The following is a 13,650-nucleotide window of genomic DNA, read 5'->3' on the forward strand; positions in this document are numbered from 1 at the left end:
AGATCATCTACACTGGACTACGGTAACTATTTCAAAACTTAGACCTTTACTAAAAATGAGTCCTATTTCGTTGATTAGATTAATTATAGGTTGAATAGGCATATACGCATAGAGAGCGTTCATCGCTCGTGCCCATCTCGCCCTGCGACACCAACAATCTCATTCTGATTACGGGCTTGTTTTGGACTACAGTCACAAGTTGACTGGCTTAGTGACTGCATTTCAAAACTAGACCTTTACTAAAAATGATTGCTATCTCGTTGACTAGATTAATTATAGGTTGAAAGGCATATACACATAAGGAACGTTCAAGAATAAACGTAATGCAATTTTGTAACGCACCGTAACGTTTCTATACAAGAATACACCCCCCCCCCTTCCCATCTCTACACGTGACGTAATACTCTTATGATCATCATAATATCTTACTTGACACCCCCTCCCCCCCCCAAATTTCGTTACGAAATACTTGAAATATTTAAAAGAAAACACTAGAGGACTAAGAATTAATAAATGTATTCCTCTAAACGTCGCTAACATATAAAAGGATATATTTAAAATCATTGTTACAACGCAAAAAATAATAATAAGGATAACATCCTTTTATATATGCAAACCGAACACTAAATAATATGTAGTTCAACAAAAAGCCACTTAGAAAACATACTTATTCAAATTTTCTTAAGAGAAATGCAGATTGTGGTACGAGTTAAGATGTTATCTTTTAACAAAGATAATAAATTAAACCATAGACAGAACCTAACTTACTGCCGGAGTTTCGTACCTGAAATAAAGGTCGCGGTTCGACGAGCCATTCATCCCTTTGGTCCAAAGTCCCCCATCTGTACGCCAATACATTTGAATATCTGCAAGATAAATATGTATATTGTTAATAGAATTCGAAATAATGTTACCATACCATTAATATCAATTTAATCTTGCTAATCGACGATTGTTAAGTGATTTTATGTTTTAATATACTATGATGCTTTATCTCTCATCCCACATGAGCATAGATGAAAAATATACATAAGAAAAATATTCTTTACACAATAATATGTAAGTTATGCCTATAAACATCATACAACTTGTTAAAATTTGTTCAACTCCAATTTTCTTATCAGATAAAACACTATTAAACATGTTTCACGTTTAACATTTACACACACGTATGAAACATGTTGGGGAGGAACAGATTAAGACAATCAGAGCAATATAGCAACGAGTATTTAATATAATTAAATGCTCAGTACCGATAGCAGAATAAAACTTTGCGTAGTAATTATTTATTTACAAATGATACACTTAAAAACAATGCACTCAAATTTGAATTTGTTATTTAATCTATATTAGAATAGTACCCAATTAAGTCTCAATGCCAAAAACTACTAATATTTACTTTTACTTTTCTTATTTGGTGTTCTTTTTGCTTTAAGAAAAGCAAAACAAATGGATTACTTTGCTTTTCTCTCTTGTTCAAACAGATATGTTATCTTTTAAAGCAATTGTTACTTTAATATTCTTTTTGTATTGCTTGCATAGGTCTGATCGGCAAAAGATTAACTATAAAATGCTTATTGACATATTAATATTTTATGCAGTACATTTTTTATTACTTGTAATACCTTATACATATGAGTAGCATAAAAAACTAAAAGAGCTCTATGAATTACATTTGCAAACCTTTTCCAAGTCTCCAGATAAACGCAGGCCCAAAGAACGTTGAACAGCGAAAATAACACGTAAGCTATATCTTTCCAGTAATCGTTTGCTGTTCCCAACCAAACCTAGAAAAAAATATGATTAAATTATAAAAAAGGCAAATTAAGCATGAAATTTGTGATCTTGCAACTTTTATGACATCAAATTAAAAAAAAAACGACTGTAAGATACCTTGCTATTACTAAAATTCCGCAGAAATTTTTAACTTTGCCGTTTCGTAAATTCAAATCGTTTGTAAAAAATACATTGGTAAAAAAGGCATATTATTCGATACCAGATTTCATGGGTGATAGAAAAGCATGGAGTTAATACCTGTTGACTTCCAGGCAGGATATATTTCATACATATGACTAATATGAATGTATTTTTTAATTATAGAAAAAATTAAAAGCCTACTCTAATAAAGTTTATTTTGGATTTTGAATACTACAAAGAAATTTAAAAAAAATTGAGATTTTTTCAATTCGTCAAGATATTTTATGTCATTAGCAGTAAAATTTTGAAAGTTTCTATAGTGATTTTGTAAATAATCAAGTTCTATAGTATATTTAGTATTTGCATTGCCACCGTGCAAAACCGTGGCGAGTCGCTAGTTGGTGTATATACGTAACTTAATTAATTAGAGCTTACCCAAAATATAAACCCAACAACAGCAGGAACTGTTAGCGACTGCGTGTAATGTCCCAGCCAGGCGAAGTACATCGCTATCTTCACGCCAAAATATTCGCTTATTTCATCTGAAATTTAAGAAATCATAACGTTATTGTTTAGGACCTCATTGTAACAAACAAACAAACAAACTTAAAACTGTGCTATTGTAAAGATCTTCTCCCTAAGTGTAGGATTTACTAGATGTGTCTCATAAAAAAAACGTATTCATTTTATTTAAAATTGTCTATGTAAATAAATAACTGTGATTTAGGTGAGTGTGTCACCACCCTATATTTTATCGACCTTTAATGAACATACTTTTTGTTATAATTGTGGCGACAGGGAAATAATACCACTAAACAATTGTGTTACTTCAAAACGTAAACGTATGTTACTTTAAAAAATATTTAACTGTTAGCTAAAATTTAAGCCACTGGTAATCAATAAAAAAAAAACATATTTAACATCAACAGTGACAAACTTCCATACAAATATGAACCATATATGAACTGAAATGATGATTTTTTTTTTTAAATTATCAAGTTGTATAAAACACTTGCGAAAGTTATATTTGTTTGTGTAATGACAAAACAAACAGTAAAAATATAAAGACTCAAGTAATGCTGCTGCCACACAGCTTATACCAAACTTCAGTGTGGTAGCAGCATTGTACAAAAGTTATAAATCAATATTACATGTTTGCTAATTAACATTTTGTCACAAATAGCAGAAGTTATCAAATGTATTCATGTTTATTACATTAATTATAATTAATGTGAGTAAGCAAATTATCTACCTCGGAAAGTGGATGCAAAGTTCAAAACGATAGTTCCACAATATTATACAACAAATTCACCGCAATGAAAACATCTAACGTTTCTTAACAAAATCTAATTTATGTTAATAAATGTTTTAGTTTAGTTAATTATTTAGCACGTAGCTTTAACACAAGTATTGTGGGAAGGAGTAACTAGTTTATATATTAATAATATTGGCCGTATTAAAAATCGTCGTCATCCTAAATTAAAAAAGTAAAGTAACAGCCTGTAAATTTCCCACTGTTGGGATAAGGCCTCCTTCTATTAAGGAGAGGGTTTGGGAAAATATTCCACCACGCTATTCCAATGCGGGTTGGTGGAATGCACATGTGGCACAATTTCGATCAAATTAGACACATGCAGGTTTCCTTACGATGTTTTCCTTCATCGCCGAGCATGAGATGAATTATACACAAATTAAGCACATGAAACAGCGGTGCTTGCCTGGGTTTGAACCCGCAATCATCGGTTAAGATGCACGCGTTCTAACCACTGGGCCATCTCAGCTCCATATCGTCGTCATCCTCAGAGTTCGTTATACTTTCACTTCATCATGTCATAGTATAAAACAAAGTCGCTTACCGCTCTATGTCCCTATGTGAGCTTAGATCTTTAAAAGAACGCTTTAGATGCGATTTTTTTTAATAGACAGAGTGATTCGAGAAGAAGGTTTTTGTACATGGTTGGCGGACGAGCATATGGGCCACCTGATGGTAAGTGGTCACCATCGCCCATAGACAATGACGCTGGAAGAAATATTGACTATTCCTTACATCGTCAATGAGCCACCAACCTTGGGAACTAAGATGATATGTCCCCTGTGCCTGTAGTTACACTGCCTCACTCATCCTTCAGACCGGAACACAACAACACTGAGTACTGTTATTTGGCGGTAGAATAACTGATGAGTGGGTGGTACCTACCCAGACGGGCTTGCACAAAGCCCTACCACCAAGGGAAAACATGGACAATATAGTAAAGAAACACTGATGATATTGCCCATGTGACCCGGACCACTAGTTGAGACATGAGATCATTCAATTGATAACGTAAAAAAAAACTCACCCAGTGGCTGAGGTGAGAATAACGTCTTAACCCATTTTTTCCGTAGGTTTTCCAGAGCCGTTCGCTCATGAAGTGGGAACATTCCGGCAACCACACCACGACTTACGCAAGCTGGAACTACAATACAGAAGATTACATTACAATTACGAAAAATTATACAGCATTTAATCAAAAGAGTTTCTATATTTTTGAAGGCTTTTTAGATGATCTTGAATACTGCCGTGGCATAAATAAAATGCCGTTCGATTTGTTCGATTTCCAACTTCCGACTTTTAATCGCATATAAGAAAAAAAATATCTATCGACATAATGTTTGCAATTTTTTGATATATTGAGTTTTGGAAATAATTTGATGGTCTTATTATCGATAAGTTACATACTTTTTAGTTTTCGCGTTTTTGCTCATAGCTCATAATAGGTTATTTGACTGGTTTTTAAAATAAATTTTATATCATTTAGTAGAGGTTAAGGAACCCAGTAAAACAAACAACAATTGATTTTCTTATTTCTACTACAAATTTGACGAAATATACCATATTTAAATAGCGAGCGAAAACGCTACTTGGACCATATGGCGTTGCAATGAGGTCGGTGACGTCACATGCCTGTATTTTAATCGGTGGTACATCTAGTAGGCAAGCAAGGTTAACAAGCAAGTGACTTCATTATAAACCCGGTTAATCAGGACCCTTTTTTGTCACGTGACAATTATTTATGGATTTTTGAATAAATTAAGTATTATTTTCAACTTTCGTTAATAAAACCATTTTGAAACTCATAATACATTCTGATTACAATAATTGACACTTTATTTTACGCATTGTCAAATAGCCTGAGTTTATGTAGATAACCCGTAATATTATAAATATACCACGGCAGAGTAGACTTCTTACAAAACTCCTCACCGATACTTTGTCCGGGTCTTAGTGTGAGCGCCGGTTCGAGTGCGTGCTCGTCGCCGGGCTCGGCGCGCGCCGATTCGAGCACGTGTTTCACCAACGCGCCGCGCTCCTGAGAGCTTAACAAGTCCGCGGCTGTTGTACCCTGTTTTATGTACCCATACATGGTAGATATCAATTGCAATAAGGGACAATATCCGAATGCTGTTGAGATAAGACCTTTTGGAGTTCAGCAACATATGACGTCAAATAGCGCTTATGGTAGCGTTAGCAACTTTATCGATGTAGTTCATCTTTACAGTGTAATAAAAAACTTTAACATTAATATAAAAAATAGCGCTGAGTCAAGAATTCTTAGTAACTAATTAATAAAATGGGTCTTTTTTTAATTATTAGTTTATTATTTCAAATACCAAACTTAAAGAAACGATTTATTTTTTTTATTCATCCGCCATGATTGTTTTTTCTGACATTACATGCTAAAGTAACGCAGTTCTTAAATACCCTACTCTAAATAATTTATTAACCTAAAATATAAAATAACATTAACTAAATCAATGAGTGGGTGAAAAATTATTACGTCTCACAAATTTGGAATACAAAATGAATGACGGATTTAATAATGATAAGGCACGTACGGCTCTTAAGCCTCTTGTACATTGAAATACAAAATTGTATTCCGAAAGCATCACTGTCAAAAATATCAGTAATAAATAAGATTAATGTTACAATCCATGGAAAATAATTTCAAAGGCCGAACAAGTTGTATCAGTTGAAAACTCCAATAAGGTGATAGGAGCGATCTATTTCTTTATATAACATTTTAAACTAACATGGTTATTTTTATTTTTACAGTTATTTAATACAGGATCTTTACCATGTTTTTTACTTTTAGTTGGTGGAGCTAGAAGACGTTCGTAGATACGACGACAACGATGACATGTCGAAATATCAAGATATTTCGAAATTATTTACGAATGTCTTGTTCTTACGAACAATAACAAATAATAAAGATATAAATCATGGTAAATATCCCGTATTAAATAACTGTAACATTTTTTTAACCTAACAATAGTTATCGGGGTGTTCATTGAGAATATTTTTCTAAGCATTTTGAAGATCTGAAATTCTAACACAAACGTATTTGTCCAAATTTTGGCAGCGTTCTATCAGAAAGCGTCCAGACCGATAATTTTATATGCCTTTTCAAATATTACCATTTAATAAACTACAGAAGCCGTATTAATAGAATTTTAGTAACCAAACAAAAACAAGCAAACCTTACCAATATATGACATTATTCTAATATAAATCTAAATAATAGATAGTCAAGTTTCGAGATCTTCAATTAGACTTTTTAAAAATTTATGAAAATGTATTTAAGAATTAAATTTAATTTAAGCAGAAATTAAAACTTAATTATAAAATGAATACATGTGACTGAATTGGATGCCAATCGTGTAATGATTCGTTAAGCTTAAAACAATGTTAAAATTAAGGAATCAGCAAGTTACTGGAAACTAACAGATTTGGTTCCCAGAGATTGCTTAGTTGGCAGAAACGCTGTACTGCGCAACATACAATGTAAATATTGATACAATGTAATTTTTTTAAATTATTTCTTATATAACATAAATTGAACTCGTATAAAAACTCACGCAACAGTCAGTGTGTATATAAATAATCAGTACAATAACAGTAACCGTTGAATTTAGACGGTCTAGTTAGCTCGTATATAATTTGGAATTTAGTACTGTACAGAAAGTCTACATGCTTGGATTTCGTGACTACATAACATAACTCACTATCATAAAACGCTTAACTCGGTAACAAGTTACGGAAAATGGCCTTATTTATAGAAATTGTATTCTGGATACAACGCACGTACATTTTTATCGTAGGCCCGAATCGAGCTAAGCTCTTTTATATTAAATATTAATCGAGAATATCTTCTCAGAATCGATTTTTTCAACGAATAACGATTATGTTTACAATTCGATTAATGCTCTGCACAGAAGTTATACACATTTGCCAAGCTCTAAGAAGTAATTATTATAGGAGAAGTACTGATAGATTTAGATACGAGACAAATTGATGGAAAACGATGTACATATTCTTTCAAAAGCGAAAAAGCCTAACTACTACAAAATTGACTTGAAATTGATTGAATTGATAGTTGCTTATAAGTTTTTATCTTTTCAATTTTTTTAATTTAAGAGTTTGTTTGTGTTAATACACTCTTCTTAAATTTTAATAGTAATATTTCTGCTAACGCATTTATGAGGAAATATGTGACACTAACGGTTAGTCTTATAAACATGGATTATTTCACTAAAATCAATAATCCTTACCTTTTGAAAACAATGCATATCCCGAACGGTGAATTCCTTATATCCTCCACCAAATTCCGGTTTCAACAACTTTGGCAAATGGACTTCTTCGGCTGTTTGCAAAAGTCTAAACGTTGAACAGAAATACATTCATAACCATATATATCAACAATTAAAATATTAATGGGGCAAATTATGTTTATGTTATACTATAGATAAACTTATAATAAGAAAAATTAACATAAGAGTATTAAAAATAGTTACAACCAAAAAGTTCCCCATAAAATAAGTATTTATTCGCCAAACTTGTACGCCTCTAAATCATTGTTGTATTTGTTTATTTTCTCTGCGTGGTGTACAATCTATACTTGTGTACTAATATTATAAATGTGAAATTAACTCTGTCTGTCTCTCTGCCGTTGCTCTTTTACCACCAAATCAAGAACGAAATTTGATGAAATTTGGTATGGAGCAAACCTGAACTCTAAAGAAGGACATAGGCATTTTTTTGCCTAACACATGACAACCAACACTCTAAAACACGAGCGAAGCCGCGAGTGACAACTAATAAAGTAAATTATTTATTTTTTACTCTATGCAAGCCCATCTGGGTAGGTATCACCCACTCACCAGTTATTCTGCCGGCAAATAACAGTACTCAGTATTGTTGTGTTCCGGTTTGAAGGGCGAGTGAGCCAGTGTAACTACAGGCACAAGGGACATAACATCTTAGTTTCCAAGGTTGGTGGCGCATTGACGATGTAAGGAATAGTTAATATTTCTTACAGTGTCATTGTCTACGGGTGATGGTGACTACTTACCATCAGGTGGCCCATATGCTCACACACACAAACAAATAAATTAATATCTGTCTTACTTACACTTCATCATCAGCAGTTATATAAAAAGCAGAGCATTGTGAGGAGGCATGTTGACGAACGCATACGCGTAATCGTGGTCGACTCCCGCGCAACTTTTGTAGCAACCATAGCAGCATACTGTCTGGGAGACCTAAAAAAAATGTTGTGTAGAATTTTAGCAATAAGGTTTATAGTCTTTATATTATGTAACCATCCGTAATTTGATTTATAAATTGTATTTTAATATTACCAAACTAAACTCTAGTTTAGTTTGCCTCTATCCTGTTTGACTTCTAAAATATAAAGGGGATTATCATTTATCAATCATAATTATAGAAATTCTAAAATACGTTGATTATTGACTACGCAGTCATTCATATTTTTGCAATATCATTGAATCAAAACAGAAATATATCAATAAGTACTTTTAGAAATAAAGAATCGATAGGATTTTATATACATAACACCGTAATGCAAAACGACTCATGGAAAACCGTTGCAAACATTTACCACTAGTACCAAATATTATTCAATACTCAGTATTGTTGTGTTCCAGTTTGAGGGGTGAGTGAGCCAGGGCAACTAAACTAGGGGAACAAAGGGACATATCATCTTAGTTTCCAAGGTTGGTGGCGTGATGTAAGGAATAGTAATGATTTCTTACGGCACAACATTCTATGGGTGATGGCGACCATCAGGTGGCCTATTTGGTTGTACGCCAAGCGATATCATATAAAAAAATTAAAACGGTGATAATTTAACATGAATCGGCGCGCCATCGTGAATAACATGTATATTCTGTACCATCAAATTGACACGTTTGTATTTTGTTTATAGAAGTAGGTATATACTTTTTTTGTTGTAACTTTGGCACAACATAAATCATGACATTAAATTAAATCTATTTATTCTTTAATAACCTATTTCCACTTAATAAATCGAATGCTACTAAATGTGCATAGCTTAAACAAATATGTTGTTGCTTCGAATTAGAAGGTAAAATAAATAGAATGTAAGATAAAAAAGTTCGTTTCAATACGATAGCTGTCTGAGAGCGACGTTCGTCGTGAGAACTGGAAAGTTAAATAGGTACTTTACTTTGCCAAATAGCCTTGCCAAATGTCGACTCAGCCTGATTTATGTAGGGAATTACTTTTATTTTAGACGCGGTCCTTGATTGTTGAAGTCTATGCATAAGGTAGGTTATTTTCGAATATGTAATGTTAAATATAAAGGCAAATATTCTTTTCTATGTTATCTTTTAAGTAGACATTTTACATATATTTTAATTTAATACGTACAAATAAATATAGTCTATTGAAACCACAAGAGCCGAGATGGCCCAGTAGTTAGAACACGTGCATCTTAACCGATGATAGCGGGTTCAAACACAGGCAAGCACCATTGAATATTCAAATGCTTAATTTGTGTTTATAATAATTCATCTTCTGCTCGGTGGTGAAGGTAAACATCGTGAGGAAGTTTGAGGACCTACATGTGTCTAATTTTATAGAAATTCTGTCAGATGTATATTCCACCAATGCGGGATATGTTCCAAACTTTCTTCTCAAAGGGGGAGGAGGCCTTAGCCTAGCAGTGGGAAATTTACAGGCTGTTATTGTTGTTGAAACCACAAAACGAGTTCGCAAAATACTACCTTAACATTGTAAAGTAAAGTAACAGCCTGTACTTTTCCCACTACTGAGATAAGGCTTCCTATTCCATTAAGGAGAGGGTTTTGAACATATTCCACTACACTGTTCCAATACGGGTTTGTGGAATGCACATGTGGCAGAATTTCGATGAAATTAGACGCATGCGGTTTTCCTTCACCGCCGAGCACGAGATGAATTATAAACACAAATTAAGGACATATATATATATAGTGGTGCTTGCCTGGATTTGAGCCGGAAATCATCGGTTAAGATGCACGCTTTCTAACCACTGGGCCATCTCAGCTCCCCTAACATTGAACTAACGCTAAATAGCATTGGCGGATATTTTGAATAAGCTTTATCTATGGCATTCGTAATCATAATGTCAAAATTTGACAGGAAATTGACGCGATATCATTGGTTGAGAGCTTAATTAATCTGTGATATTCAAAATGGAATACGCGTTCTAGAGTGGAGACCGCGTCTCGGCAAACGTAGTGTAGGACGTCCTCAGGTACGGTGGAGTGACGATATACGCAAGGCGGCAGGCAGGAGCTGGATGCGAGTAGCCGGCGAAAGACCACAGTGGCGTGCACTGGGAGAGGCCTATGTCCAGCAGTGGACGGGTACGGGCTGATGATGATGTTGATGATGATTCAAAATGGATTTTAAAAAAAAAATCATTAGTTTTGAACGTCGACGAAACTGTTATCGGATTTGTTTGAGTAAAATAAAACTAGCAATTAGTAGTTATTAAAATATCGCATGAAGTACGCAAATCTATGGTTTGTTTAACTTTTTTGACGATTTCCGTGGCCGAGTAGTGTGTACACCGGTCTTCATGGGCACGCCAATCCGAGGTCCCGGGCTCGATTCCCGGCCGAGTCGATGTACAAAATTCATTAGTTTTCTATGTTGTCTTGGGTCTGGGTATTTGTGGTACCGTAGTTACCTACTTCTGATTTTCCATAACACAAGTGCTTTAGCTTAGCTACTTACATTGGGATCAAGTAATATATGTGATGTTGTCCAATATTTATTTATTTATTATTTCCTAATTCCATTGGAATATACTACAATTTAAATATTATAAAACAGATGAAAATATATACAAGCTCGATTTATATAACATAATCGGGCAATTTATTTAATTCTGTACTTAAACTTTTTCATTATTATGTTTTAAATTAAAACACTGCCTACAGTTAACAAAGTTACTCATCACCATTAACTTGCTTTTATCGAATTTATTTACGCCTACGTTTCTAGGGAATACTTTTATTGGCGGGTAAGTGCTCGATTGATGTTTAATAAAAATCTTTAGCCGGCTTTTACGACGCCTAAGGGTCGAAATTGGGAGACTTATCCTACTCCCTACATAAGGTTGAACATAATATCGGTGTTAATATTACTTTTAAATAGTTAATAAACATTCTGAAAGGCGTTTTTCTTTCTTGTTTTAAGCATATTTCATTTATATCGCCTGACTACTAATACTTGATGTCTTCATTAGCGATTTGCGTAAATTTTCAATTAACACGCGGCGCCATAACAACTTGAATTTCTTTCAGTTCTGACGTGAATATTGAGCTTATGTATACGGAATGTAAGTTAAATAAAACAATTCGTCACAGTTTAAAACATCTATCTCACACAAAGAAAAGATATAGTAACAAAGAAAATAATAGAGAATGATTCTATTGACGCGAAATAAACAGCAGATTTCTTTATAAAATTAAGATGGTCAAACTGGGAAAAAGGCCACCTGAAGTGGTCACCACTGAGTATAGAAGATTTCCGTTGAATCCAATGATTCTGATGTATTTGAATGTAAGACAAAGTGTGGGATGTACCATACCCACTGTTTTTAGTTATCTCATTTACCATCCTGCCACTGATGATTAATTTAATTGATGTTTAATAAATTATTTACTTACTATCATAAGTAATTATAGAATACTATTTCTTATCTATTAGTTTAAATTAATCTTGTTAAATGAAAATCCCAATGTTCTTGATTCAATGGATATTTCTAAATGAAATCTATAAAGATTCTCACTGTCAATACACCATTTACGATCAATAAGCTATAGATTGAATTCAAAATGTTTGTTTAATAAAAAGAAAATTACACATTTACCTTTAGGAAAAATGAGAACGACATCTGTTTGTTGCGTCGGAGTTGAGTGTAGCAATAATCGTCTTGGATGCATTAAATGAGCACCCAGTTGCCCCGCCATCGGTAAACGTCTGCGTAGTTCTCTACCAGCTGTAGCGAGTAGGAATAAATAAGCATCTAATTTGCGAACATAAGAGTTCAATAGATAATATACGTCAACACAAAAATGACCTACAGCTATGTAATTAAATATTGAAATAAAATTTACATAAGAATGCATTAGACATAGTTTATAAAAAAAATATGTTTCTTTAGTCATAATTTTAATAATAACTATATAGAAATACTAGTTTATTTTGTTTGTGTAACAATAATTTTATCAAAGAGTTATTAATGCTTGCAATTATTTCTTTAGAGGTTTCTCAAACAAAAGTCAAATAGTAAATAGGAATTTTGATTTTAAAATATTTGTTAAAAAATTTATTAAGTTAAAACAATGAAAAAGAAAAGCAGTAAATTGGTAATTAGTAATTTATAAACGACTTTTGAATGATTAGTCATCTAAATAATCAAGAGTAATTTTTATTAAGAGGATAACTTAAATTTGATACAGGCAAAATAAAAGCCAATTATTGAAAACATTGAATATACGATAGATTTTATGTCAAAGATTTAATTCTTCATATTTATGTATTTCCTATTCGTGAGATACTCTTGTAGAAAAACATTTACGAAAGAAACTTAAAAAGTAACTAACATTTTAATGAAGACTTTTTTTACAGAAATTAGAAAACGTACACAATAAGCGGTTGAAAAATAATGTATCAGTACATGTAAAAATGTATTAAACAAAATATTTACACTAAATAAAAAATATATTTGCGTAAACATTTTTTAACTTACCGCTATCCAATTTATCTTTCGCAAATTCGGCAAAGGATTTATGTTCCTGGGGTGTAGAATGGGAACTACTTTCATTATCTTCCTTCTCATGATTACCGATACCACTATTATTACCTTCCATGACGAATACACGAAAAACTAATGAACAATGAAACGCGCTCGGAGACCTTCAATGATCTTACATCATCGATTACAATAACTAGTAGGCAATGACTTATTCACGAAATATAACAATATGCACGAACTAATGTCACCCCCGCCTTATTCATAACAATTCAAACATATAACATAGTAATGTACGCGTATCATTTTATATTTATTTTATTAAATATTACTGCGACAAACAATCATCTGTCAGAATTCAAAATTGATTTTTGGCCGCCATTGCTCGCCGAGTAGTCACTAAGTTGCCATAACTTTTAACAAAATTTGAAAGTACTTTATTTGGTCTCTATTTTCTTTGTTTTAAATTACAAACCACTGAATTTTTATATAATATTTCTCGATTCAATATATGGCATAGTAGTCTGTCTTTCTTTTTCCTACCATAGCGTATTTTTGTGTGATATATATCTGTGTTACTGGTAACATAAAATAACAAGTGCTCTGTGTAAAGTGAATATTGGCT

General features: G+C 32.8%; 1 protein-coding gene across 1 annotated transcript in view; it reads right to left on the minus strand.

Moving 5' to 3' along the window:
• LOC124539379 (anoctamin-8-like) overlaps positions 1–13,525 on the minus strand; it is a 29,307-nt gene extending 15,782 nt beyond the window's left edge. Inside the window, exons 1-9 of the mRNA XM_047116760.1 lie at positions 13,023–13,525; positions 12,141–12,269; positions 8,367–8,496; positions 7,507–7,612; positions 5,162–5,300; positions 4,257–4,373; positions 2,353–2,459; positions 1,684–1,787; positions 785–866 (exon numbers count right to left, since the gene is read on the minus strand). Coding sequence (XP_046972716.1) covers positions 785–866; positions 1,684–1,787; positions 2,353–2,459; positions 4,257–4,373; positions 5,162–5,300; positions 7,507–7,612; positions 8,367–8,496; positions 12,141–12,269; positions 13,023–13,143 — 1,035 coding nt within the window. The 5' untranslated portion in view covers positions 13,144–13,525. The remainder of the gene's footprint in view (positions 1–784; positions 867–1,683; positions 1,788–2,352; positions 2,460–4,256; positions 4,374–5,161; positions 5,301–7,506; positions 7,613–8,366; positions 8,497–12,140; positions 12,270–13,022) is intronic.
• Positions 13,526–13,650: the final 125 nt, after the last annotated feature.

The sequence above is a fragment of the Vanessa cardui genome, chromosome 22 (genome assembly GCF_905220365.1).
Source record: "Vanessa cardui chromosome 22, ilVanCard2.1, whole genome shotgun sequence".
In the NCBI taxonomy this organism is placed as follows: Eukaryota; Metazoa; Arthropoda; class Insecta; order Lepidoptera; family Nymphalidae; genus Vanessa; species Vanessa cardui.